Source organism: Chelonia mydas, chromosome 3, assembly GCF_015237465.2.
Source record: "Chelonia mydas isolate rCheMyd1 chromosome 3, rCheMyd1.pri.v2, whole genome shotgun sequence".
NCBI classification, from domain to species: domain Eukaryota; kingdom Metazoa; phylum Chordata; order Testudines; family Cheloniidae; genus Chelonia; species Chelonia mydas.
The window spans coordinates 79,709,126-79,736,717 of record NC_057851.1 but is presented as its reverse complement, the minus strand read 5'-3'; the positions used below and the strand labels follow the sequence as shown (position 1 = coordinate 79,736,717).

The window sequence follows — 27,592 nt, the reverse complement described above, 5'->3', positions numbered from 1 at the left end:
CCATAAACAGCAGCAGCAGCATCATCATTCCTCCTCCTATCTGCATCTGACAACGTGGGGGCCCTAGAGATTCTTGACCTGCACTAACATCACCTGCCTTCAATGCTTCTTTGAAGCCAGATGTTTTGTCACTTGTAAATCTGGATAATTCACCTGTGCAGACGCTGGTAACACCATCAGTATCTCCATGCCTGAGGAGGGGTCTTCCATCGAGGCTATGCCTCTGTATGCAGTTTGACTCAACAGTTACTGACTGGTTTCCATCCAGAATGTCCTGAGGAAGATGGGATCCCTTTGAAATTGAACCTGGAAGGCCCACTACCTTGTTCAATAGAGCCTCGTCACCTTTCTTTTCCTAAATGCAGAAGTCTGGACGGCTCTTGTTCAGGGCCTTCTCCAGCTCCTCTTGTGGCCATACAATCAGGACTCCCTGCTGGAAGTTGCCAAGCCTAACCTCGTGCTGAACTCAGCACTTTCATTAACACTAGCATCAAAGCCCTTTTATAGTATCCTTTCTTTGCTTGACACCCCTGCCTCCACTGGTGTTCATTTTTCAGTTGCTGCCAAATTCGGCACCACTGGATCCACAAGAGGAATTGCTTCTATCATATAAGTGGGATCAGACCCCCACTCTGAGGGATGGTACGAAGCTCCTGTCAAAGAATGTACGAATGGTATCTCACTGGAGGATCAGATTGACACCTCATAATTTTCTCCACCTGATAATCAGAGGCAATTCTAATTGCCTTTGGAGAGAATGTCTAGTACCTTCCAGTATCAAGTGGATGTGTTGGCATTGGAGTAACGTGATCCCTTCTTTGATATTTTCCGACTACAAACTAAAGAGAAGCAGGCCATCCCTATCATTTCAAGTGTCCGAAATCTGATCAAGGATATTTTGCTCTCTCCTTTTTTCCTTTCTACTAGCACCCAAGGGAGCTCACGGGAAGTGCCGTGTGCCAAGTGAGAGGCATCAGTTTCTACTCCACCACCCTGGAGCTAATACCATGATGGTTCCACAGCAAAGGAGGCAGCCAGAGGTAACAAAGCTTCTCACTCTACCCCTTCAGAAAGGGAAGAATGCAGACTAGGTGCCTGGGCAAACAATTTAAGAAGGTACCTTGGGTTAAGATCTGCAAGCCTCCTGAATCCCAGGAAAATATTAAAGACCTTCCTTTCAAAGGCATGGGCTTCTTCAGTGGCAGGACTGATGACACTGGAAAAGATTACCACAAAGGTTGCTGCCATGTCCTTGGGCATGACTCGGTCCATGACCTCTATCCTAAGGAGAGCTTCCTACCTGTCATGTCATCTCCAAAAGCGGTCCACGTCTCTGCAACAGTAGCAGATGCAGCCTCAAGGGGGCAATGATTGCCTTCTTCCAAAGTGGCTGTTAGCAAACTGTCATAACAGAATAGGAGTTGGATACCTTGTTATACATCAGCTCAGCCTGGGACATCAGGTTCCAAGCAGCAGTTTTGATGGGATGGTCAAGAGCTGCGTGATGAAATCTGTTACTGCTCCAATCCTCCCTCCCTTCTCTCTCCTGTTTTTACATTGTCTGGTGCAGGTTACTTTAGATTGTTGGGTACCAGACACAATCCATGATGGTTACTCTATTCAATTCTGCACCAAACCACATTGCTTTCATCCCCCTCCTCCCTCTCTTGAGGGACCTATCTTGTAAGAAAGTCCTGCTAAAAGGAAGTGAGTCCCCTCCTACAAAAGAGAGCCAAAGAGGGAAGTGTCAAGAAATTGATCAAAACATTCAAGTTCAGGGTGCTCATCCCAGGAGACATCATTCCTTACTTATTCAGGGGGATTGGTAGGTGGCTTTTAAAGGAATCTTACTACTTTCTTGTGGCAATCAAATGCACACACCTCAAGTTTCTCAGGTTCCATGTGGGCACAGGTCGTCATTACCATTTCAGAGTCCTTCCATTAGGATTATCTACAGCCCTGAGAGTTCTTCACAAAGTCTCTCTTATTAGTAGCTACATATCTCAGGTGCCAGGGCATGTTCAGTTATCTGGCTCCTAATAGCCACTTATGTCACAGAAGAGAGATCCTGCTGACATTACATGTGCAACCTCTTGCAGTCTCTGCTAATCAGCTGAGAGAAAAAACTCTGTGCAGATTGGACAGATGAATCATCTTCACTGGAGCAATCCTAGATTCCACAAGTCGGGGCCTTTCTCCCAGAAGAGATTTCTAAAAATAAGACTCGTTGATAATCCTCAAACACGCAGTACAAACCACACAGTTCTTAAGACTCCTAGGCCTGAAAGCTTCCTTGAACTCTGTTGCATCTTTTGCTCATTAGTATGGCCCTATCAAATTCACAGCTGTGAAATTAGACCTCCCCCATGAAATCCAGCTATTTGAGGGGAGGAAGAGGGGCAGGAATGGGGCAATCCAGCTGGGGGCTCCTACTATTCACCAGGCTCCAACTGCTAGTCTGCCAGGCCGGGGAGGGATGGGAGTTTCTCTTCCCCTGCACGGCCGCTCTTGGGGGGAGATAAGACTCACCTCCAGGTACCTCCCTAGTTGCAGGAAGCTCTGCGGTTATGCTGCCTTTAGAGCTGGACTCTGAGGGCAGCAGCCACGGAGATTCTTGCAGACGGCGAAGGTTCCTGGAGGTGGATCTGATCTCCCCCATGCTGCTGGGAGTGCCCCAACCAGGGGTTCCTAGCTGCTAGTCCCAGCCAGGCTGGGAGGGGACAGGACTTCGTCTTCTCCTGCCCGGCCGCTCTGGGGCGGAAGGTGGGGAGATCAGACCCTCCTCCAAGTACCTCCCTGGGCTGCAGGAAGCACTGCGGCTGCACTGCCTTCAGAGTCCAGCTCTGAGGGCACACAGAAGTTACCCTCAGTTTTGCGCACACAGATAAGAGGTCTCATGATAAATTCCTGCTGGCCTGGAGCCAAACCCCTTATGTCTTCTCTCCCGTCACCTTGATACCCAGGGTTATAAGGAAGATGAGGTTCGACAGAGCCAGCAACTTGATAGTATCAGTGTGACCAGGCCTGCACCGGTACATCATCTGCGGGTGGCCAGGAAACTCTCATTACTGCTGCCTCTGTCTCCTGACCACCTATCTCAGCAGAAAGGGAAAGTCCTACATCCAGCTCAGAGACTCTCCCTCCAGCAGCATGGAGATTAGTTTACTAATTAGCATGGACTGCTTCTATACGTAGAGGATTCAGGCCATTATTTTACATTTTAGAAAGAGTTCTGCCTTGAAGTGTTACAAATAGGGCTGGTCAAAACATTTCCATTGAAACTGTTTTTGACTTAACACATTTTTTTTTCCTGAAAAGTGTTTGTTTTTCATTTGAAAATTTTGATATTTTTGTCAAAATATTTCAGTTGAAAACGAATACTTCAGCCAAAACTGGAAGTTGTAATTTGCTCCTCATGTGTCCATTCTCCTCTCGGGGCTAGGATCTCCATCTGGACTACATCTGCCATAGTGCAACACAGTCTCCCCTCTTAGAGGAAGCTGTGCATGAGAGAATCCCTAGCTGTAGTCCACTGTGGGAGGCGTAGTCCAGTTGGGGTCCCAACCAATAGAAGAGGATGGGAAACATGAGGAGCACACTACAGCTCACACTTTTGGCTGAGGTATTTGAGTTTTCAGTGTAAAATTGAAATTTTATGTGGACAATCAATTAAAAGGTTTCATTTTCATCAAACTTTTTTGCAGAAAAGAACCCTTTTCTGGATTAGCTGTACTTGTAGACAGAAATGGAAATGATTTACCATTTGGAGCGATAGTAAAGACACTCTCAAGTGGAAGTCCTGTTGTTTCTAAAGTATCTGTTACCCCTTAGGTCTCAGGGTTCAGCCTTAGCCTCCTTTAAGGTTCATTTGGCAATATCTGCTCACCATGATTTTAAGAACAAACCTCTTCTCTCAACCCATGGTGTTCAGGTTCCTTAAGGGTATCATGAATGTTTCCCTACCATCAGAGAGAACCTCCAGTGTCTTGGTACTTAAATCGTGTTCTACCAAAGCTGTGGACTGTTGGTTTGAGTGCCTCTGCTGTCCCCAGTTGGGGTAGTATCTCCTGGATACTGCCTTTTAGGTAGCCAGGTCCCTCATTTAATTTCATAAGTCAAACCAACACTTAAGCTCTGCCTGGAAACCCTTAGGCAGCAAATGCAGACTGTGTGCTCTTGGTATAAAATGTCACATTCTGCATTAATTTAACTGGGCTAGTTTCTTCAAAAAGTTTTTGTTTTAAAGTACATGTAATGTCACCAATACCTACTTTGCATTGTTATGAATCTTCTCTGGCTTTGAGTGTTGAACCTACCTTTATTTTGGCCAGCATGTATTGATGTATAGCTTTTAAAACTTATACTTTCCCCTCTGTCTCCTAAGTAACTGAAGACAGTACTACAGAATTCTGTGCCTTTCCAGGTGTGAGGAGCTGAAGATTAAGCTTAGAATTCAGATTCCTGTCTTCTCCTTTGTCATACATTCTGCTACTTTTAGGCCATCAAACCAAACCAGCTCTCAAATATACTTAATGGGGCTTGATACCACTTTTTTTTTTTTAAATCTGTATTATTAATGATGCGGAGAAACTTACTGTACTTTCTACTAACTTGCTAACTTTTCTTTAAAATTAGTTTAACTGATGAAGAATCTCGAAAAAATTGGGAAGAATTTGGCAACCCAGATGGGCCACAAGGTAATAATTATAAGTGATATGATTTTTACTGTAGCTGTTGTGCCACAATCTGTGTAGTATCTCAGTCCAGTTGAGTCAGACTCATTTCTCAGTGTATGTAAAATACATTTTTTAATTTGGCTGAAGGAACTTGTCAGTTCTCAAAATGTAAAATTTTAGAAATAAGGGTTCTAGGATAGATGAGGAACCCAGAGAGGCTTTGCTAATTTAGAATTGTTGTTAGAACTTTGTTTCAGACAGCTTGCTAATTTCAGTAAGTATCCAGAGAGAATTACCAGTAATTAACAGAATAGAGGGAATGAGGTGCAAACAAAAAATGTAATCTTTTTAGTTGTCTTATAAACATTTCAAAAACATTTTCAGTTTTTAGTCAGTAACCTGTTTTCAAAAGTTTATTTATAACATGAGGATCTGCTAAAGAGAAATTGTAGCTTATAATGAAATAAACAGCTTTCTGTAATCTTTAAATGTATGAAAGGAGGTCTTCCATTAAGTTGGACAATGTTATTCCAAAAATTCATGCCTGTACACTGTTATGGCTCTATACTGCCAGCACTTTGTTATAGAACTCCCATTGAGGTCAGTGGGAGTGAATGTCCTGACAGCAGAGTCTTAAGGGTCAGATTCTGCCACGTTTACATTAAGGTGCTACTTCATAACATGAGTAAAGGTGACGATCCGGCCCTACATAAGGTGCTCAAAGTAATATTAGAACTGGTCATACTTTGCATTGTAGCATTAAGAGTACTACGATAATTTCCAGAATAAAAACCTTTTAATACAAATTTAAAGTGCAATAGAAATATGAAAATGTCAGGAAACTTTCAGTTAAGATTTCCCACAGTAACAATAACTGTCGTACTTGGAAGTACAGTATATGTTACAATGGGGATAGGTCAACAAGGTCTGCAAAACAATAAAAAGAACTCCCCCCCAAATTTACCTTATCCCACAAAAGGTGAGTATGTTACAACTCTCTTCCCAGGTGTGATGGGGGCTCAGAGGACTGGGCGACCTTGTGGTTAGTGCACAGATACCCCTCTCCTGCAACCTGTCCACCACCCTTTGCCTCTGCTTCTGAGCACTTTTTAACCTGTTCCTCCAGTCTTGGAGCATGGTCAGCAGCTCTGGAGGGGGAGGGCTACCTGGGCCCAGTATTGCCTTTTAACCCCTTCAGGCCCAGCATGCGGTTTGTATACCCATCGCACCAGGCTCCAATAGTAATGACATTCCATCATGTATAGTGTGCTTCCAAAACCTAAGATGCCACACTTTCCACATTTCCAAATACTTTGTACAGTCTGGAATGTGACTGCTAGGGAAGCCCAGAGCAGGTCTAATTTAATGCTGGCATTGCAGCTACCTGGGTAATTGGCTGCAGATGCCATCAGAGACTCCTCTCACTAGAGAAGAAGACGTCAGGACTCCTCCAAAATGACTCTAGTGGATCACAAGGCATTGCTACGGAAGACTGAAGCCCTGTGAGTGGCCCCTCACCTCAGTTTCCCTCTTGAATTCACAGTAAATCCAATACAACCTGTCCTCAAGTACATCATGGTTTATTAACCGAGCCACACTGCAAAAGTCCCAAACCAAAAGTCCCACAACATAGTCCACATCAACTCCATGCATGCAATCTTTAAAAACCCGGCTCTGTTCTCACCATCTTGCTGTTTTCCACCAGACCTGGACTCTTTCAGTTGTCCTCTGTCCCTCCACCAGGACAGCCAACCCAGGCCTTCCTTCTGGGCACAACCCTGCTCTTCCCAGTGGGAGCTCATAGCATTTCCACAGGGAGCCTCTCCTGGTTCCTGTGGGGACCCAGCTTCATGGCAATGAGAAGTTAGTGTATAAGCCCCTTGGCTGCTCCCTCCCTTCAGCCCTCTGCTCCAGCTTAGAGGCAGCAGGCATCTCCCTCTGCTTCTCCTTTCTGCCTTCAGCCCTCTAGCCCTGGTTTTCTCAGCCAGCAAACCTTTTACTGCTCTTGTGCTTTCAGCGCTCTCCCAGGAACCTCTCTTCCTGACCAAACCAGTCTGCTCTGACCCTTTTAACTCACTCTTAAGTCTCTTGTAGTTTCCCAGATGCTGCTCCACTCTCTTAATTAGCCCAAACAGGGAGTACCTGAGCTGGAATAGGAGAGCTGCGCTCAGTTTCCTTTAGTGGGCCAGCCATCCTGTTATAAGTCGCTACTGATTTTATTTTGGGAAGGTATGGAAATGGATATTGTGTGGATATATCATGAGCTTGGAGACTTAGACTTTGCAGAAGACATCTGTCTTACAAATAAATCAGTTGAAGATATGCAATAAAAGACAGATGTTCTCTCAATCTGCCAAGGAAATAGGTCTTAACGTTCATAGCTTCAATTTTTGATTTACTGATAATGTACCTGCTGATGATTTTATCTACTTGGAAGGTGAAGCCTTGAGAAGCTGTTAATAAATTTATTATCTGGGTGATGTCATTCACCATAGTGCATGTTTGATGTAAAGTCCAGAATAGCTAAAGAAAGTGCTGTATTTCAAAATCTCAGTACTGTATGGAACTCCAGTGTGATTAGCAAAAAGACCCAACTTAAGATCTTTAGAAGCAACATCCTAAGCATCCTTATATATGGAACAGAGTCCTAGGGAAAAATGAGTCCATCCAGGACAAACTGAACAGCTTTCAGTGCAAGTGTCTGCATAGACTATTCAAAGTAAAATGAACTTGTGGAATAGGTAATGAAGAGTTCCTAGAATGGGTACAACTACATACAACAATGCAAGTAGAAAAGAAGAAGAGATGGACATATTTGGGATATCTTTTAAGAATCCCTGATAAGCTACCTAGACTAGCATTTCATTGGCAAACCAGCAAGAGATGGAGAGGCTGACCAGAGGTATATTCCATAGCACAATAATCGCTGAAGTGGCATGATTAAATCTGAATATAAAAGACCTGGAAAAACAAGCCCAGCAGAGTGGTGATTGGCACTGTTTGGCTTTTGCCTTATGTATCTGATGGTGTGGGATTGATGAGGATCTAATGTTATTTGGCAGCTAAAAAAAAAGTAGGGCTAACACCATGTGACCAGCCAGATTGCCACAGACCACTTGTGGTCAATATACTATAGTTTGAGAGCCAATATTATAATGCATGTCTACATGAGGCGAGTTGAGGCTGGTTTGGAAACATTTAAATGAAAATTTCTATTTTTGGTTAAATGCAAAGTTACAGGTGAGAACTAACAAATGTTGTTGTTGTTGTTGTTGTTTTGTTTTTCCTACTGCCCAGCTTTTCCCCTCAGTCATGGTTAAGTGTAATGTTTCCCACTTGTGGAATGCAATGTTGTTGCTGGAGACTTCAGGAGTAAGTCCTGCCCTTCTACTCAGGCCAGCAGAATTATTGCCTCTGGTGGTTAAACAGACTGGTGGGTCAGTTTCTCCTGACCACTTTGTTGTAAAACATTTTTATTCCTTTTTGTTCAATAGCAAATTCATTTAAGCTTCTAGCTCCTCCCGTGAGCCAAGGAATCACTAAAACAATGAGTTTCTAACTGTTTTGTTTTTCCAGTACAGCACCTGTTGAGCAGGCTCCTTTGTCCCCCACAGTGGCAGCAAAGAAGCCTTGTAAGCATTGAGCGAAGTCCAGAAGGTGCTATAGGCAGCTTTTTAGGATCCTCAGAGAGTGAGATCTGCTTTGCTGCCACAAACAGCCAGTAGTTGCTCTGCCAGTTCATGAGGCTTTGAGTTGCACGTTCATGCCTGGCCCTTGAACCAGTCTGAAGCCTTTTTCCACCATGGGAAGGTTTGACCAAGAGTATGAGGATTACCTGTTGCAGCCTGCACAGAGTAACTGTCAAACTCCAAACATTTCAGGTGCCAAAAGAGCAAAAGCAAAGCATCTTCATTGTAAGCCAGCCACGTGAGGAAATGCTACAGATAAATTTCATTCTCAGTTATAGCCACTCACACCAAAAGATTTTCCTATACTTAAAAAGTAAAATGTGTTTAATGGCAAGCAAGTGGCTTGTCATCTAGGGGTATGATTCTCGCTTGAAGTGAGACGTCTTGGATTATGTCCTGGTGAGACACTTTATGTGAGTGGTAATGAGCAATATCTCCTAACTCAGTGACTACAAGGAAGCTGTGTTACACTCATGCATAGCAATCAATCATATCAGATCACCTCTGTATCCCAATGTATAGGTGTGAGGATGTTTGAGGAAACATTGGCAAAAAAAAAATAGCTGAATGTGTAGAAGCTACATCCCTCACTATCAAAACCAGCATAGCAATCTATTGGTCACTACCAACAATGCTTTTTTGCCTCTGTCTTCGTGAACAAGGTCAACTCCCAGACTACTGCACGGGGCAGCACAGCATGGGGAGGAGGTAACCAGCCCTCTGTGGAGAAAGAAGTGGTTCAGGACTATTTAGAAAAGCTGGATGAGCACAAGTCCATGGAGCTGGATGTGCTGCATCCGAGGGTGCTAAAGGAGTTGGCAGATGTGATTGCAGAGCCATTGGCCATTACCTTTGAAAAATCATGGCGATCGGTGGAGGTCCCGAATGACTGGAAAAAGGCTAATGTAGTGCCCATCTTTAAAAAAGGGAAGAAAGAGGATCCGTGGAACTACAGGCCAGTCAGCTGCACCTCAGTCCCTGGAAAAATCATGGAGCAGGTCCTCAAGGAATCAGTTTTGAAGCACTTAGAGGAGAGGAAAGTGATCAGGAACAGTCAGCATAGATTCACCAAGGGCAAGTCATGCCTGACTAATCTAATTGCCTTCTGTGATGAGATAACTGGCTCTGTGGATGAGGGAAAAGCAGTGGATGGGTTATTCCTCAACTTTACCAAAGCTTTTGATACAGTCTCCCACAGTATTCTTGCCAGCAAGTTAAAGTAGTATGGGCTGGATGAATGGACTACAAGGTGAATAGAAAGCTGGCTAGATAGTCGGGCTCAACGGGTTGTGATCAATGGCTCCATGTCTAGTTGGCAGCCGGTATCAAGCGGAGTGCCCCAAGGGTCAGTCCTGGGGCCGGTTTTGTTCAATATCTTCATTAATGATCTGGAGGATGGCGTGGACTGCACCCTCAGCAAGTTTGCAGATGACACTAAACTGGGAGGAGTGGTAGATACGCTGGAGGGTAGGGATCAGATACTGAGGGACCTAGACAAATAAGAGGATTGGGCCATAGGAAATCTGGTGAGGTTCAACAAGGACAAGTGCAGAGTCCTGCACTTAGGATGGAAGAATCCCATGCACTGCTACAGACTAGGGACCGAATGGCTCGGCAGCAGTTCTGCAGAAAAGGACCTAGGGGTTCCAGTGGACGAGAAGCTGGATATGAGTCAACAGTGTGCCCTTGTTGCCAAGAAGGCTAACGGCATTTTGGGCTGTATAAGTAGGGGCATTGCCAGCAGATTGAGGGACGTGATCATTCCCCTCTATTCAGCATTGGTGAGGCCTCATCTGAAGTACTGTGTCCAGCTTTGGGCCCCACACTACAAGAAGGATGTGGAAAAATTGGAAAGCGTCCAGCAGAGGGCAACAAAAATGATTAGGGGACTGGAGCACATGACTTATGAGGGGAGGCTGAGGGAACTGGGATTATTTAGTCTGCAGAAGAGAAGAATGAGGGGGGATTTGATAGCTGAAAGCAGCTATCTGAAAAGGGTTTTAAAGAGGATGGATCTAGACTGTTCTCAGTGGTAGTAGATGACAGAACAAGGAGTAATGGTCTCAAGTTGCAGTGGGAGAGGTTTAGGTTGAATATTAGGAAAAGCTTTTTCACTAGGTGGGTGGTGAAGCACTGGAATGGGGTACCTAGAGAGGTGGTAGAATCTTCTTCCTTAGAGTTTTTTAAGGTCAGGCTTGACAAAGCCCTGGCTGGGATGATTTAGTTGGGGTTGGTCCTGCTTTGAGCAGGGAGTTGGACTAGATGACCTCCTGCGGTCCCTTCCAACCCTGATAGTCTATGATTCTAACACCAAAGGTATTCAAGGGGAAAGATTGTAAAAGAGGCTCCATTAGGATAGTGTTAGGGGTCTGCTATAGACCGCAGGATCAGACTTGGATATGGATAGAGATCTCTCTAATATTATTAGAGAAAAATATTTTTGGGAATTGTGCCATAATGGGAGACTTTAACTTCCCAGGTATAGATTGGAGAATAAATGCACTTAAGGTCTACTAATAAGAATTTCTGCTACAAACTGGGGGGAGAAATTCTTTTCCCATCCCACATATGGCAGTTAGTTAGGCTCTGAGTATGTGAGCAAGGTGCAGCCCAAGCACCGGAGAGAGAGAAGGCTCAGTGTTACTTCAGAGCCCTAGCCCACCCTTCCCAGTGTCCCATCTCCAGTCGTAGCTGTCCCTGATGCTTCAGAGGAAGTAGATAAAAATGTGCACTTAGGGTCTAATAATAATTTCTCCTACAAGATGGAGGTGCATCAGTTGGAAGCAACAGACAAGAGAGATCTGGAGGTGTGGGTCAATCACATGATGGCTGAGCCACCAATGCGATGTGGCTGTGAAAAAGGCAAATGAAATCCTAGGATGCATCAGGTGAGGCATTTCCAGTAGAAATAGAGAAATATTAATGCCATTGTGCAAGGGACTGGTGAAGACCTTATTTGGAATACTGTGTATAATTCTCATCACCCATGTTGAAGAAAGATTAATTTAAACGGGAACAAGTGCAGAGAAGAACTACTATGATGATCTGGGGAATGGAGGGTCTATCTTATGTGAGAAGACTAGAAGAGCTTGGCTTGTTTTAGTCTAGCAAAAAAAGATTGAGAAGAAGGGATGTGACTGGAGTTACAGAAGTGGGATGAAATTCAGTAATACCAAGTTCAAGGTTCTGGAACAGCCTCCCAGTAGGAGTTGTGGGGACAAACAACTTAATCAGCTTTGAAAGAGAGCTGAACAAATTTGAGTGTAGTTGTATGATGGGGTTGCTTGTGATGGTAGGGAGCAGGGCTCAGTTCCAGTTTCTTATGTTCCTAAAAGCTCATGCTTCAGGGTTTCAGCCAGCCACATGCTAGACTAAAGGATGGGATTCTGCTCCTCCCCCTCAATGTATTCAGCTTTTTTTATCTTCTTCCTCTGAAACATCAGGGATGGTCACAGCTGGAGATGGGACATTGGATTGAGTGGGCTCTTGAGGTCGCTCCAAGCATTCTGTCTCTCAGGTGCTTGGCTGGCCGGTTCTTGCTCATGTGCTCAGGGTCTAGCTGACTGCTCTATGTGGGGTTCGGAAGGAAATTTCCCCCAGGTCAGATTGGCAGTGATCTTGAGGAGGTTTACGCCTGATTGTGCAGTGTGTGGGTCACTTGCCAGGGTTATCTAGATATCTCACTTGATCATTTCCCTGCCATTCCACTGGTGTCCTGTAGTCGCTCCTAGTCTCTGCCTGTGGTGCTTAGTAGTCTAGTCTCTTGTGGGCAGCAGTATTTTAGTCTAATTTCAGTTATTGCGTTTAGTGTGTGAGTGGTGGGTGGTGTTAGTGGACTGGGTGGGATATGGAGGTGGTCAGCTAGAGGCAAGGACTGTAGAGAGACTCTGAAGGGAGGCACTCTTTAGAGCACTTCTCATCTAAAAAGAATGGATTGTTGACTCCGGAACGTGTGCCAGGTCCATCGAAGCCCAGCACTGAAGTATCCTTACAAACGCACTGTGGTCACAGATCAGTACTGGTATCAGTGACACCAGAGGCATATGCAGCCCCAATAGAACTGCTTAATCTCTTGGTACCTGTGTCCCTAGGAGTGCAGGAAGGTATCCAGTCAGTACCAATTCCTTGGTTCCTGCACCGCCTCGTCAGCAGCATGCAGTATCATTACCATTCAGCTTTCGGTACTTCAGAAGCCAATGCAATTGAGGAAAAAGCCAGCAATGATATCCCTGATACCACCATCTCTGGGATCTGACCACCTATCTCCAGTTCCAACGGGCTCTGCTCCCCCACTATCAGAGGACTCTGTCGTGATCTTGTGTCCTGTCTAGGTGGGATGCATAACCTCTGTCAGAGATTTGGAGGTCACAGATCTCACAGCAGTCCCAGTAGTGGCTGCCTCCTAGGAGGCAATGGCATAGAAAAGGGTGGGTCCCAGGGCCATATCCTCCTGCTAGGATGTCTCTTCACCCACCTCAGTCAGTTTCCTTAAGGGTGCACTGAGAGCATCAGCACCACAGGCAACATTCTCTGGTGTTAAGGATCAGAATCAGTCCCGAGCAGCTAGAAGTTGCTTGGGCAGCTCCCTCACCAAAGACACAGAGCTGGCACTGGTGTTGCATCATGTTCTTTATCACCAGACAAACCTGTAGAGTCAGTAAGTGACTTATCAAAAAGTAGGGGTCCACATGTTCCTGTACCTGAATGATTGGCTGATCAAATGCTGGTTCCAGACTCACATGCTGTCCAGTGTATCCATCATCCTGTGCACATTCAGTGTGCTGGAGCTCCTAGTAAACTGGGACAAATCAATCCTGAAACCAGTACAGAGAATAGAACATATTAGGGTGTTCTTACACTCTATGAAGGTCAAGGCTTGTTTACCGCAATTGAGGTTCAAAACACTATGGGGCTTAGTTCTAGAATTGAAGGCACATCCTCTGACCATAGTGTGCAGCTGCTTCAGATTCCTGGGACACATGGCAGTGTGTGCCTGTGCAGTGCAGCACATTGGACTGCACCTGAGCAAGCTGCAAGGATGGCTTGCTTCAGTGTATGCCCCGAGTTGCCATCATTTAGACACAGTGGTTTGACTACCAATGTTAGTTTTGTCTCTGGATTGGTGGATGGACCCTCAGAAAATCTGTATGGTGGCCCCCTTCATTCCCCACAAGCAACGCTCACTTTAGTCACAGGCGCATTATCCCTGGGCTGTGGGAGGGTGGGGGCACATGAGATCTGTAAGTCTTCAAAGATCTAAAGACTCTCATAAATATCAGGGAATTGCAAGCTGTTGGTCTAACCTGTTCAGATTTCCTTCCACATATCAAGGGGAAAAAAATCTGCTAGTTTTATGTGACAGGACAGCGACTGGTTTGATGTAAAGAGGCAGGGAGGAGTGAATTTTCCTCAGCTATGCCTGTGTAACTTTTGCATAGCCAATTGGATTCACCTCAGAGCTGCTTACCTTCTAGGGGGTGCAGAATACATTGTCAGATCAGATGAGCACATTCTTCTCCATTGGCCATTAGTGGTTGCTGAGTCCCGACATGGCCAGATCCATCTTCCAGCTATGGGGGACTCCCCAAGTGGACCTTTTAGCAACAAAGGCCAATAGGAAATGCCATCAGTTGTGTTCCCAGGGAGGTCTCAGCAAGACTCATTGTCAGATACATTCCTGCTGTCCTGAAAGATCTCCATCCTGTATGCCTTCCCTCTGATTCAATTACTGCCCAGAGTTTTGTCCAAAATCAAGCAAGACCATGCTCACCTCATAGCGCCTGCATGGCCTCAGCAACACTGGTATTCGATTCTGCTACCCTTGTCACTCAGACCTCCACTCTCTCTCCTGTTGGACCCAGATGTGATTCATAGGGCCATAGGCACCTGCTCGACCCCAGCCTGCAAGCCCTCCACTTGACAGGTGGATGCTTTATGGTTAACATTGTTAGAAAGGGCTTGCTCTAAGTATGTTCAGGAAGTACTTCTGAGTAGTACATCTGGTCCCAACAGAAGGATGTCCCTCTGGAACACGCTCCCATCAGTCACATATTAGATTACATTTTACACCTAAAACATAAACTTCAGCAGTTACCTGTATCAGATGTACCTCTGTCAGTTTTCTGCCCCTTAGCGGACAGTAGATCAGTTTTCCCTAGCCCCATCACCATTAGGTTTCTAAAGGTCTTGGACAGATTATACCCACAGTACGTGATCCTATTCCTTCATGGGATCTGAACTTGGTGTCAGCAAAATTAATGGGGGCCATCTTTTGGACCTCTTGTAGCTTTTCTTCCTCCTGTCTACAGAGGTGGCATTTTTGATTGTGATTACCTCGGTAAGGAGAGTGGATGAGTTGAGAGCCTGGGTATCCGAGCCTCCCTGTGCAGCTTTTCATAAGGATAAAGTTTACCTCCACTCTCGCCCTAAGTTCCTGCCAAAGATGGTGTCTAATTTTCACATTAACCAGGGAATTTATTTCTTTCTTTCCAAAGCCTCACTCTTATAGAGATGAGGAGACAATTCATTTGTTCGATGTGATGGGAGCTTTAGCTTTCTACGTGGACCTGTACTAAGTTGTTTAGGTATTCACTAACAAATAGTGACCATAAACAAAACTGCATTGAAGGACCAGCCAGTCTCTGCTCAGATGATTTCATCCTGGACTTCTTTGTGCGTTCGTTTATGCTACAAGTTGGCTAATGTGACTCCACCAGCTAGGTGTTGTCCCATTCAACTAAAGTGCATGCAGCATCACCGGTTTTTCTGACTAAAGTACTTATTCTGGAATTTGCAAAGTGGCATCTTGGTTATCAGTGCACACGTTTGCTTCTCATTATGCTATAGCCTGTCCGTTCAAGAGATGCGCCACTTTTGGAAATGTTGTTCTCCAATCTCTATTGAAGTAGATCCCAAGCCCACCTCCAAGTTGTTCTGTTAGTGAGTCACTTACAGTGGAATAGATGCGTAATCACTTGAAGAAGTGGTTGCCTACCTTTCCATAACTATTCTTCGAAATGTGTTGTAAATGTCCATTCCATGATCCACCCTCCTTCCCTTCTCTACTGGAGTCTATCTGGTAAGAAGGACCTGAGGGCGGCTGGGGACAACTCTGCCCTCTTACACCTGCACACAGTGGTGTACGATGGCATAGGGCACTCAAACTGCCTCGACGAGTATCACTGAGGGAAAATGTTCTGACAACTGTGCACAGAGCACACATACCTATACTGGAACAGACGTGTGCAGCACATCTTGCAGAACAACGATTATAGAAAGGTAGCTAACCATTTTTTCCCCATCAAGGTATTTACTGTACTGTATGTGTTTGTACCAGTGGAAGCATTGCAAATCTGGACAACTGTATTAAATTGTTAAATCTTTCTATTCACCTGTTTTCTTTCGATATATTTGTACATCTTGCATATAGTTATTGAGCCAAAATAGTTTTGGTGAAATTTTCAGAGCTTCAGAAACTCTTATCAGTTCTCTGCATCCTTGAGTAGACATATTTCCAAAACCTTTTTTTAGTTTACTGAATTTTAGAATTTTGTTGTTAAATACTGACATGGATACAAGCTCCCCCTCTTTCTCCCCCCCGCCTCCCACTTGAAAGTCCATGTGATTTTAAAAGAATCCCTTGCCATTTTGTAACAGGTTTGTTTTCTCTTATTCTCTCCAGCTACGAGCTTTGGTATTGCATTGCCAGCTTGGATTGTGGATCAGAAAAATTCTCTCTTGGTGAGTTAACGTAACTTTATGTAATATTCCATGACACAGCCTCAGGCATTAATCCTGCAAATATGTTAAGCCCATACTTAACTTTATGCATGTGAGTAGGTATTGATTGATCAGATGTTTCTACTTCCAAGCCTATCACTCATTTAGAGTGTATCATTGTTCTCTGTTCCCATGGAGAAAATTTCAGAATAAGAAGTGATAAAATAGCTTAAATGTAATCTTTTTGGGAGCAGGGTGCTAACACATGCAGAAATGATGTTGATGTGGTAGCCTGGTCGTTATACCTTCTATAAGTGTACCTTTGCTATTGCATAGAATAGCTTAAATCATAGTCATAGGACTGGAAGGGACCTTGAAAGGTCATCTAGTCCAGTCCCCTTCACTAATGGCAGGACTAAGTATTATCTAGACCAGGGGTTCTCAAACTGGGGGTTGGGACCCCTTGGGGTCGCGCGGTTATTACATGGGGGGTCGCGAGCTGCCAGCCTACACCCCAAACCCTGCTTTGCCTCCAGCATTTATAATGGTGTTAAATATATTAAGTGTTTTTCATTTATAAGGGGGGGTCAGAGGCTTGCTATGTGAAAGGGATCTCCAGTACAAAAGTTTGAGAACCACTGATACAGACCATCCCTGACAGATGTTTGTCTAATCTGCTCTTAAAAATCTCCAATGATGCGGATTCCACAACCTTCCTAGGCAATTTATGCAAGCACAGAATCAAATATACACATGACTTCAACTTATTGGTCTTTATATAGAGATATAATTTCTTTCTATACAACTTACTGTACCCTAGCAATTCTGCACCCATAGTTTAAAAATCCTTTCTATTACATTACATTGCTAGACGTTAGTGCTGACCCTTACCTGCTTGCTCAAGAATAGAATAACTAGATGTCTTTCCTTAAAATCACTACTTAGCAGACAACTTTTGGATAATTAAAACAACCCACCCAAGACAACAGATGGGCATTTTAAAGAACTTACTCATACAAAACACTTACTATATTTAATTGGTAAAAATTTCTGAATGAGATCTTGCTTCTGATCCATTTAGTTGTAGCCTTCAAAATCATAAATTTCAAGATGGCTCCTAGAGCGATAAATTTAGCTAATTAATGCATCTGTATGTAACAAAACTTCTTGTTTGAAATATAGTTAGTAATAGACTTGTGTATATCAAATATCTTTCTTTTTAGGTTTTGCTGGTATATGGACTAGCATTTATGGTTATTCTTCCAGTTGTTGTGGTAAGTATTACCTAAACTAAAGGGAAAAAAAAATCTTTATTTTTATGAATGGGGGGAATGAGGAGCTCAAGTCTTACTCCTAAGACATCTTTGTGTACAGTCTAGTAACTGTGTTTGCTTCCATTTAAAGTGCACTTGCAGAAAAGCTCTTATGAAAAAAGATGCTATGCCATGGTGCTTAATTCTGTTGAAATTCATGACCCATTGTTTGTAGAATTTGCCCATCCCTTTGTCATGCATTTTTATGTATACACAGTATTGTCAGCCTCAGTCAGAAGTCATGAGTCAGGTCCTCAGAATATTAGCTGAAACATGAAATGTTAAAAAAAATATTGGATTCTTTTCATCTGCCTCTTGGTATTTGACTTTTCAGGATTCATTTTGTCAGGCTTTTCTCTGAAATTCTGAGGGATAAAAATTTTTAAAATGAAAGTAGAGATTCTCATGACTCCAAGAGCTGGGACTTTAAGAAAAAACATTGACTATCCTGAACATTTACAACAGTGCATATATTCTGCTGCGTAGCTTCTCTCCTTATTCCTCACAATTGGGGAATACTTTTCATCTATGGCGTTTGAAGTTAATTCAGGGTTGTTGCTGAGCCTCAATCTTGAACTAAGGCCACTGGAATTACTTCCTCTAGGGATGGAACAAGTTGGTGGTCAGTTTCTCTTGATAACTGCGTTTTATAATTTTAATTTTTATTCATTTTTGTGTAGTAACAATTTTATTTCAACTTTCAGTTTTGTGTGAAAGCGTGGTCTCTCTCTTCCTTGCACTCTCCCTGTGAAAACTCCCTTTGTGCTCTCCTTTCTCCATGCATAGAGTTTCATATGGAATTTTGAGACTCTGGGTACTACTGCACATGGCCAGCTTACAGGCAGCTCAGCTCCACCGCTACTGATGGCAGGTGGCTACTGAACCAGAGAGCGGGCTGGGGAGAGACCATGCTTCTGCTGACCTTTATCTGCCCAACAGAGCAGCACTAGATTGTGGCAGGATGTAGGAGGTGGGGAAAAGTGAGCAAGTGGGGAGTACAAAGAAGTGAGTGTATGTGGTAGAATGAATACACGTGGTGATTATTTTTATTATTTGTATTACCGTAGTACCTAGGAGCCTCAGTCAAGAACCAGGACCTGATTGTGCTAGGTGCTGTACAGACACAGACCAAAGGACTGTCCCCACCCCAGAAAGTTTACAATCTAAATATAAACCAAGAGACAATAGTTGGAGATAGATGGGGGTGTACAAGGAAACAGTGAGACCATATTGGTTATAGAGAGGTGGGATTTAGGGAGGGGAGAAGACTTGGGTATAGAGAGAGGAGATGGGAGGATAGGTGAAAGTAGGGGTAAAGAAAAGAGAAGGCAAAAGCATAGAAAACATAAAAGGGAGGATTGGGCACCATTTTCTCTTTCCCCTATCTGGAGGATTGGGCACCATTTTCTCTTTCCCCTATCTGTCAAAATCACATAAACACTCCTCCCTTAGAGCAAGTAGTATTCTGTTTTATTCCCCTTTGAAAATCTGGTCACACTAGAAACAGTGTTCATGCTGCATATCTGAACTATTTTTGTTTAAAAGTATTGTAAACATTTGCACCAGTTTCAAAGGTTCAGTGGGACCTTTATGAATCTAAAGGTTTGAGCAGGCGGTTGGACTAGATGACCTCCTGAGGTCCTTTCCAACCCTGATATTCTATGATTCTATGAACATCTTTGTACAAATTTGTCAGACTGAGCGTAACCCATTTTGACCATTCATATTCTACTGATATCATTGTAAAGCTCTCTTGGCCCATCAAAGACCTTAATTGGCTTGTTTAAAAACTCTGGTCTGCAGAAGCCAAAGTAAAGGGCACAGTCAAGAACTTGCACTGTAAATGTGTGTGGAGGGACTGAGAGTAACCTGTGGTCTTTAGGAAACTTAGGTGACTAGCTTTCAACTCTAGTGACTGGTTTGTATCAGTTTGTTTTCAAGGCTGTCTCTGCAAGAAAAAGAGCTAGAAAAATTAAAAAAACATAAAAGCTGAAGCTGTTGTTTACATTTGGAAGTCCCCCAAATGTGAAGGAAAGGGAGCTGTGGCTGTAAATCTCCTAGGCTAGCAAAGCTCAGCTGTGATGCTAATACATTAGATAAAAATAAATTTTCAGAATTATTTATACATAAATTTATACTGTTATAGATTTCTTGAAGAACAAATGCAAAATAGTTAGTTTCTAGTCAATTTCACCTTCTGATAGACATGAGCTAACACAATCCTTTAACCTTTTGGTTTATAAACACTTCAGGGGGATATTTTTGGTAACTTTTAAAATGTTAGAATGACCATTAGTCTTAGAGTTGGTAAAAGCTGATCTTTACAAAACTGAAATTGAACTGACATAGTTGTGATGGAACAATGTTAAAAAGACAAATTCAGACTCTGTAGGGTGAATTTAATTTTTTTTGTATTGGATATGAATATTGGAGGTTGGTTCTGAATAAATCCTGATTTGAAAAGCAGTTTAGTTGTGTTTTAATGTATTCTAGTATTTGATAGTTATAATTAAAAGATTAATCCTTGACACAGTATATCCTTATTGAATGTCTTAGGGTTCTTGGTGGTACCGATCAATACGCTACAGTGGAGATCAGATTCTCATCCGCACAACTCAAATCTATACATATTTTGTTTATAAAACGCGAAATATGGATCTGAAACGTAAGTAAAAAAGGTATCTGAAAAAACTGGGTGAAGTTGGTTAAAGGTACAAAGTTGCCTTTTAAACTCCTTGGGGACTCATTCTTCATTTGAATACCTCATTGCTTATATGGGGTGATTAATATAACCCCACTGTAAGGTTGGTTAAACGGAGGCACAGAAGCTGACTTGTCCATGGTTCTACATTGAGCCACTGCTAATCAGGATTGTAACCTAGGTCTCCATGCCCTCTTTACTCCTGCTGTAAACATGCTGTCACTCATAAGCTTACTGTTGGAAAAATTCCAAATACTAGAATTCTGGGGACCCAGAGTATATTAAACATTTACATTACCAAAGAGTTAAATGTAGAATTGGAGACACCAGACATAATATCCTAGCCAAAGTTTCTGTCATTGTAAATATCTGCTCTGAAAGACTTACACCTTGCTCCATGCCAAAACATGGAATGTCCTTTTCAGAGGACTTGTTCATTCAGTGTATATGGTATGCCTAATTTTCTATCTACTCATACTAAGTTTAAAAAATAAAAAATCTTTAGAGGTAAAGTCTGCAGAACTCTCACAATGGGTCTAACCCCTTGGAGGCAGAATCGGACCCGTCAATCAAAGCAGGGTGACAGTTACTGCGCCCTTGAAGAGCTGGTTAGGTCTAGAATCATCTGTCTACAATGGCTGAAGGGTTTACCGGATCTGCTAGAGCAACCAGAAAACAAAATGATTAAAATGGGATCCTCTTTATTCTTAATATTTGACTTCCTGGATTCTAAGACTTACTGAGGTGTTGTTTAGCCTTGGGGGCTCTGCAACAAGATTGCTGGAAACACCTCTTTTGATACTCTGGTAGCGGCTGTGGAAGGTTGTGTGGCAGGAACTCCTCACAGGCAACCAGAGAAATAGAAGATTTCAAGGAAGAGCACAAAAGTGCCTTCGTTAACCGAACCCTGCTCACGCCATGGGTTGGCCACGTCCCACTGCTTTTTCACTCTCCTCCAGCTGTAGAGGAATGAGAGAGAATAATTCTGAAAATTTTGTAAATATCAGACATGGAGTAACAAGCAGGTTGTAGGGGGCCTCTGGGCCGACTGCTTTCTTCTGACCATTTCCTCTGCACTCTTTAGCAAGATGTTAATCGGCCCTTATGTGCCATTGCCTTGCTCACTTTGGCATTTAACGAGATAACAGGGCTTCCCTATGTGAGGGCTTCCTCTGGCCCTCTCTGAACCTCTGTAAAGTTCAAGGAGTCTATTAAAGGTGTGTTTTCACAGCGCAGTTAGCTTGAGTATTACCCCTAACTTGGCTCCTGTCCACACACACAAATCTCTAGCTTGAGTTAAATGATGCTTTAAGATCAAGCTAGTAATACAGTGAAGATACAACGGCTTGAATTACAACTCATCTAAACCACTCTGCTAATCCAGTCACTGTGTGATGTCAGTCAAATAATTCTGTGTAACTCGAGTGTTGTTTTGAAGTGTGGTTGCTTTCACTGGAGCTAGGCTAGCTCAAGTGCAGTTAGCTTGAGTTAGCACACATGAACTAACTTGCAGTGAACTCCACCCATTAGAGATCATCTCAAGAGTGAACTTTTCCAGAGTTGCACTTATTTCTATAGCACAAGAGCACTTCTCTTTTCAGATTCCCTTTTCATTGATATCCTATTATCTTAGAACATGGAGGCCACTCTCCCTCTGTGCTACAAGAAATGGGGGAAACCCTGTAAGGTCAGGGAGAAATGTGAGGATACTCAACAGTAGGAAGTTTTTATCTGAATTTCTTGTTCTACCTAATAACCTGTGAATTAAAGTTTTTAAAGGAAATAGCTCTACAAAGCAGCTTCGGAAGCATCTCAAACTGGGTAGGTCTTCAGGGGTGTGGCTACTCCCTACCTGTCGTAATTGACAAGTCTGGTTCTGCCTCTAAGGAGCTGCAAGCAGGGGTAAGATGCATTATAATGGATCTGCAGTCTGTCCTGCTCAAAGAAAGGAAATTTTTCAGTAAGTTATGATATATTTTTCTATACTCTGTGATATGTCAAAAGACAAATGTCCTAGCAATACAATAGAGAGAAACTAAACTCTCCCTGCTTAACCCATGCCCTGAAAAAAAGCCTAGAGGAACAGATACACCGTACAACATATACCAAAGGCAGAAAGGAAAAACTTATTCTGTCGGGCTAACTGGGAAAATAGAGTAGAGAACCCTTTCCTGAGAGGACCAAGCCTCCAGACTCACAAAACTAGGGACAGTATCTCAATCATCTAGGCCAGTGGTTCCCAAACTTGTTGCGCCGCTTATGCAGGGAAAGCCCCTGGCGGGCCGGTTTGTTTACCTGCTGCATCTGCAGGTTCGGCCGATCGCGGCTCCCAATAGCCACGGTTTGCTGCTCCAGGACAACGGGAGCCGCTGGAAGCGGCACGGGCCGAGGGACCCTTGTCAGGCAGAGGTGGTGAGCACAATTTTCTATCTAAATCAATCTGACAGGGGCTCTACTAAAGTTTATCATTATCTGTTTACTATTACCATTGCATTGGAGCACTTCACAATCTAATGTATTTCACAATATACCCATGAAGCAGAGAGGAACTACTATCATCATTTATAGATGGGAAATTGAGGCACAGAGAGGCCAACTCACCCAAGGTCACACAAAAATGTCTGTGGCAGAGCAGGGAATTGAACCTAGTTTTCTTGAGTGCTGTGTTAGCGCTCTACCCAGAGGACCATCCTAAATGGGAAGAAATCAGCTTCATAGGTGGAGAGGATGGCATGTGCGTCAAAATAGACTCAAGTAAATAAAGAAGAAAAGACAGAGTTGTGAAGGGCCTTGAAGTTGAGGACAAGAAACTTGAACACACTATGGTGGCAAACTAGCCTTTTCTCTGCCTGAGTTCTCTCCCCCCATCTGTAGAGGGTATACTGATACTTATGCATCTTTTTGTAAAGTGTTTTGAAAACTATATAGCAAATGTAGTAGTAAATATTTGTTACTACTAAACTGAATTTTGTGAGCCCACTCTGTTTGTTTGTGCGTGTGTCCTACAGTGCTACCTATCCATCTTCTTAGTAATTAAAACGTTTCTGTTCTCTCCCCTTTCTTGAGGATTAAGGGACTAACGGAAGAGATGAGTTGATCATCACTGTGGGGAAGGAGGATACTTTATGACTAGGTGTTTTAAATTAACAGAGTTGCTTTTCTTCATGCTAAGGTCCACAGATCCACTACAATAGGTACTTCAGGCTGCTTGCAGGTTAGGGGCAGAACCAGACTTTACAGTCACTGGCAGAAGGGGAATGCCTCATCTCCTGAAGTTCCCTCCAGTTTTTCTGGTTCTACAGTGGCTGCTGGCTCAGCCAGGCTTCCCTGCTGCAGCGCTTTTCTGAAGGAAATTCCAAATTTTGTATTAAAAATTGTAGACCAGTGGTTTTCAACCTGGTGTCTGCAGACCCCTGGGTGTTCGCATCCTGCCTAAGGTTTTCAAAGGGGTCCGCACCATTCATTTGAAATGTTTAGTGGTCCACAAATGGGGGGAAAAAGGTTGAAAACCACTGTTGTAGACTAATAATTCAGCTCAATAACATGTCTGTGTAATGTCCAGCCATGTGCTATGGCTGCATTTGCCTTTTGAGGGATTGTACTCTCAGCTCTGCTTCTCCTTCAGAGGTATTTGTAGCAGCTCGTGCTCCTGTAGGCTGCAGGGAGAAAGGGTAGGCCAAGACAAACCAGAGGTGAAAAAAAGGGTCTTTGTCTCCTTTTTCACCCTACTCATATCTGAGATCTCCGTGGGAAGCACGGACTTATCTTTCCCATGCAGATCCCATGTCATTAGGCTTGGCAAGATTTGACTTAAATTAACAGAAATTGGTAAACATTGATTTCAGCTGACACACTAAAATCAACAACAAAAAATCCAGTGGTAACAGTTGGCTTGAGTGCAGGACACCTACCCCCACCTTGTTCCTGTAGGGATTGGGTGTCGCTGGCCTCACGGCAACTCAGAGAGCCCTCTGCAGCCCCGCTGTCACAAGAGTGAGAGAGAGGTGCTGTGACAGTGAAGCTGCAGAGGGCTCTTTGCACTGCCGCAGGCCTGTGACACTAGATCCCTGAAGGCACAAGCTGTGGGGAAGGCTGTGGCCCCGACGGAGCAGAGCAGAGTCCCCATGGGGAAAAATAAGGGGAAATAAATGAAGGAATAATATCAGCCCCTTCTCACTTTCATGGAGTGCAGCAGAGTGGACAATCCTCAGTGCCCAGTTTCCTGTGCTCACCTGTACAGAATACAAAATGGGGATAAATGCAGAAAAAGACTCAGTCGTAGACTTGTGCTGATTGCTCTAGTTGTATACCTCCCCACCCCACAAAGTGAATTCTTGTTCCTTAAGGAAGGAAGGGTAGCAATCCAGAACAATTATAGAATCAAATAGTAAAATATATTTAAAACAAAGAATTGAAGACTCTTTCAGGCAAGAGTGTATTAAATATTATGAAACTACACTTAGGAGGTGTGCAATTGCCCTAGACAAGATCCAGCTCTATATTCCCATCTCTCCCATCCTGGGAAGGGAGCACCCAATGTCCAGAGGAGTATCCATTGGAGCTGGAATGACAGGAACAGCTTTTGTTCCATTCGCTGTCTCTTCAAACCCTGGAAAGGCTGTTTCATAATGGAAATCCTCCATCTACTTCAGATTGAAGCTGATGCTTCCCATCCTATTTTTAGCTTCAGAGGATCGGACAAGCAGTGCAAGGCCCTGTCTGAAACATCTAAATAAGTTCCTAAAGGAAGATTGTCTTCACAGCATTTCTATTTTACCGTTGTCAGACAGTTCTTATGTTTTGTAGATGAATGACAGCCTTTTTATTTCCCTGACTTCAGTTGCTATCATTTGATCTTACATGAATCAATGTGCTTTGCAGCATCATGGTAGCACTAATATTGGCTTTAGGGAAGATGGAAGTTCAGTCTTCCTGGACAGAGTTCTGCTCAGGGTTCTGTACAGAGAGAAAGCTGAAGTAAATACACTGAGTAATACAGTTCCTGGGGTATCTTGTAATCTAGACAGTCTCTCTTTCTCTCTCTGCGAGGGAAGACAATCATAGGCTTGGGCTGAGGAAGAATACTGTCTGAGGTACAGGACCTCATCTCAGGAGAATGTTCTCCAACATGGCCATCTACATCTTCTGTTAACAAGTGGTTTAACAAACACAAATTCAATTCTTATTGAAGCCTATTGGCAATTCTCATCTCAGACAGGCATGCTTCAATGATCTAGAGTTCATATGCTACCTATCCAGTAATTCCAGGCATCCTCTACATCTTACCCTGTCTCATCTGTTGGCAGAGATCTAGCTCCAATTGTTTGTCTATTCCCACAACTGTTGAATGTAGAGTCAGATTTTTATTTTAAAGAGAGATTTCCAATTCAGTTCAGGGAATGGGTACCAGAAAGAAAGCACAGCATCCATGAGCTGGAACACAGTGATTTATTGAGGTCTCGCAGGACTGCTCCTTTCATGGATAACCGATCTATTCTGGTTATGACAGGGTTTCATAAATGGGTAGAATACAATGGACCCTACCCCTCAGAGAAATTCTCTTGTCCTGAGTGGAGCAAAGTTTCCTATCTCTATGTGTACTGCCCATCTAGGGGGAGATGAACACCAAGATATACACGGTGGACCTCAGATTAGCAGTATGGTTCCTACACCCAGAAATATCTCGCTCATCGTCAGTCAGTTAGTTAAGCTGGTGATAGACCTCTTTGCATCTGAAAACAGCTAAGAAAGTGCACTGTGCCCTCTCTTTGTGTCAGGACCTGGGATATGAGGTGGTGAATGAGCTCTCATAAAGTTGGACAAGGTCCCAGCTATGTGTCTATTCCCCTTTTCCACTGCTCCCCAGAACAGTACAAAAGCTAGAAATGAGAGAGTAGCAGTGATATTGTTTCAGTCTTTCTGTCTGAAGAGATTTTAGTTCTCAGGTCTGATTAACCTAGCATTGGATCTTCAGATATCTATCTCTCAGAGATCTGAAATTGCAAATCTAATCCTTCAACTGGGACCAGACAGGTTTAAAATGAATACTTGGATGAAGTGACTGTTGTTTTCATGCACTTCAGAGAGAAAGCAGCAAAAAGAATTTATTCTTCTAGCTGGTACATAGTTTAACTACCATGTTAAACCAGTGAAACATACCGATAAGTTCCTCCAGGAGGGCTTTATTGTGGGTAAAAGGGTGAAGTCTCTGTTGTGTAATGTTCCCATGTTCAGAAAAAGGAAGCTATGTACAAATCCCAACGCTAGATGCTTCCTGGAGGCATCAATCACATTCTGCAAGATCACAGAGAAAAACCGTAGAACCTCCTTCTGCTCCTTACAGCAATACCCAGATCGAGCCCCTGCAGGAGGTGTTGTCATATTTCCTATCCAGTAGAGTAGGCGTTCTGATGGCTGCAGTCTTCAATTAGCTGAGTGTTTGTTTGAAGTCAGAAGATATCTCCAATGTACTTCAATTCAGACAGGTAGTCCTCACCATTGTCAGCATTCATTTCCTAAGTAAATTCAAGAAATATTTCTCCTTTGGTTAAGCATCAAAGTACAGTCCTTAGGAGCACTAACACTCTGAGATTAATCATGTCTACTCTGTTGAGATGAGCTAGATGGCCATATGACCATCAATACATAAATTCATCTAATTCTGCATATTGAGCTTCCAATCTTTAGCCAAAGCCATTTCCTTTCATTTGGCAGACGTCTTCCCCGGACACTAAAGTATGAAGAAGATATTCTACCTCATTTGGGATATCCACATTTAAAGGCTGATCCTACTGTGTGCATCCCGGAGAGACACTATCTAAATCCCATTTTAACAGTTCTGTAGACCTTAGCGCAAAGAATAATATGAAAATGTATCTGTTTACCTGAAAATTTCCTTACTTTGAGTAATAAGGTCCACAGGTTTGGCCCACCTTGAAGACAAATGGATCATCCAGAACAGAGATGGAAATTGACCTCCAACTATTTAGGTGTGGTCATTAGGTGGAATTTACCATGCCCTGTAGCAGAAGAAATTTGTTTTTTCCTCCAAAGTATAGTTAACTCTCTAATGTGGGAAATTAGGATTGAAAGGACATTTTCAGGGAAGGATGGCTAAATCTTCCTGGCTTCATTGAAGGAATTACTGCTTTCCATGTGTAAGGAATTAGTTTGTAGAACTACTTTTTACTGCAAAGGGTTCATCTAATTTAATCATTTAAAAAATCTAGTACTTAACAATATTTGTTTTAGAATTAAAGGTTCCCAGAGACACTTGAAAAAAACTAATCTAGTCACTTTATCTTGGCTTCAAACAGATGCATCCCAGTACAGAGCTGACTCCCAATTTGAAGGATAGGCAGTGTAGCTTTACAGAACGTCATGCCTGTGTTATAAATTTTTGAAAGCTGACTTCTTGAGCCAAGGGCAGATGTAGCCTCCCAATTCAGTGGGTGCAGTATACCAAACTGTTGAGGGGGGCACCGGCCACCTGCA

At 43.2% G+C, this 27,592-nt stretch overlaps 1 protein-coding gene across 2 annotated transcripts in view; it reads left to right on the top strand.

Annotated features, from left to right (window-relative positions):
- SEC63 (SEC63 homolog, protein translocation regulator) overlaps positions 1-27,592 on the top strand; it is a 100,893-nt gene that overhangs the window by 36,763 nt on the left and 36,538 nt on the right. For both annotated transcript variants that reach the window (XM_037894584.2, XM_037894585.2), the window contains exons 5-8: positions 4,636-4,697; positions 16,047-16,105; positions 17,308-17,358; positions 19,954-20,062. In XM_037894584.2, coding sequence (XP_037750512.1) covers positions 4,636-4,697; positions 16,047-16,105; positions 17,308-17,358; positions 19,954-20,062 — 281 coding nt within the window. The remainder of the gene's footprint in view (positions 1-4,635; positions 4,698-16,046; positions 16,106-17,307; positions 17,359-19,953; positions 20,063-27,592) is intronic.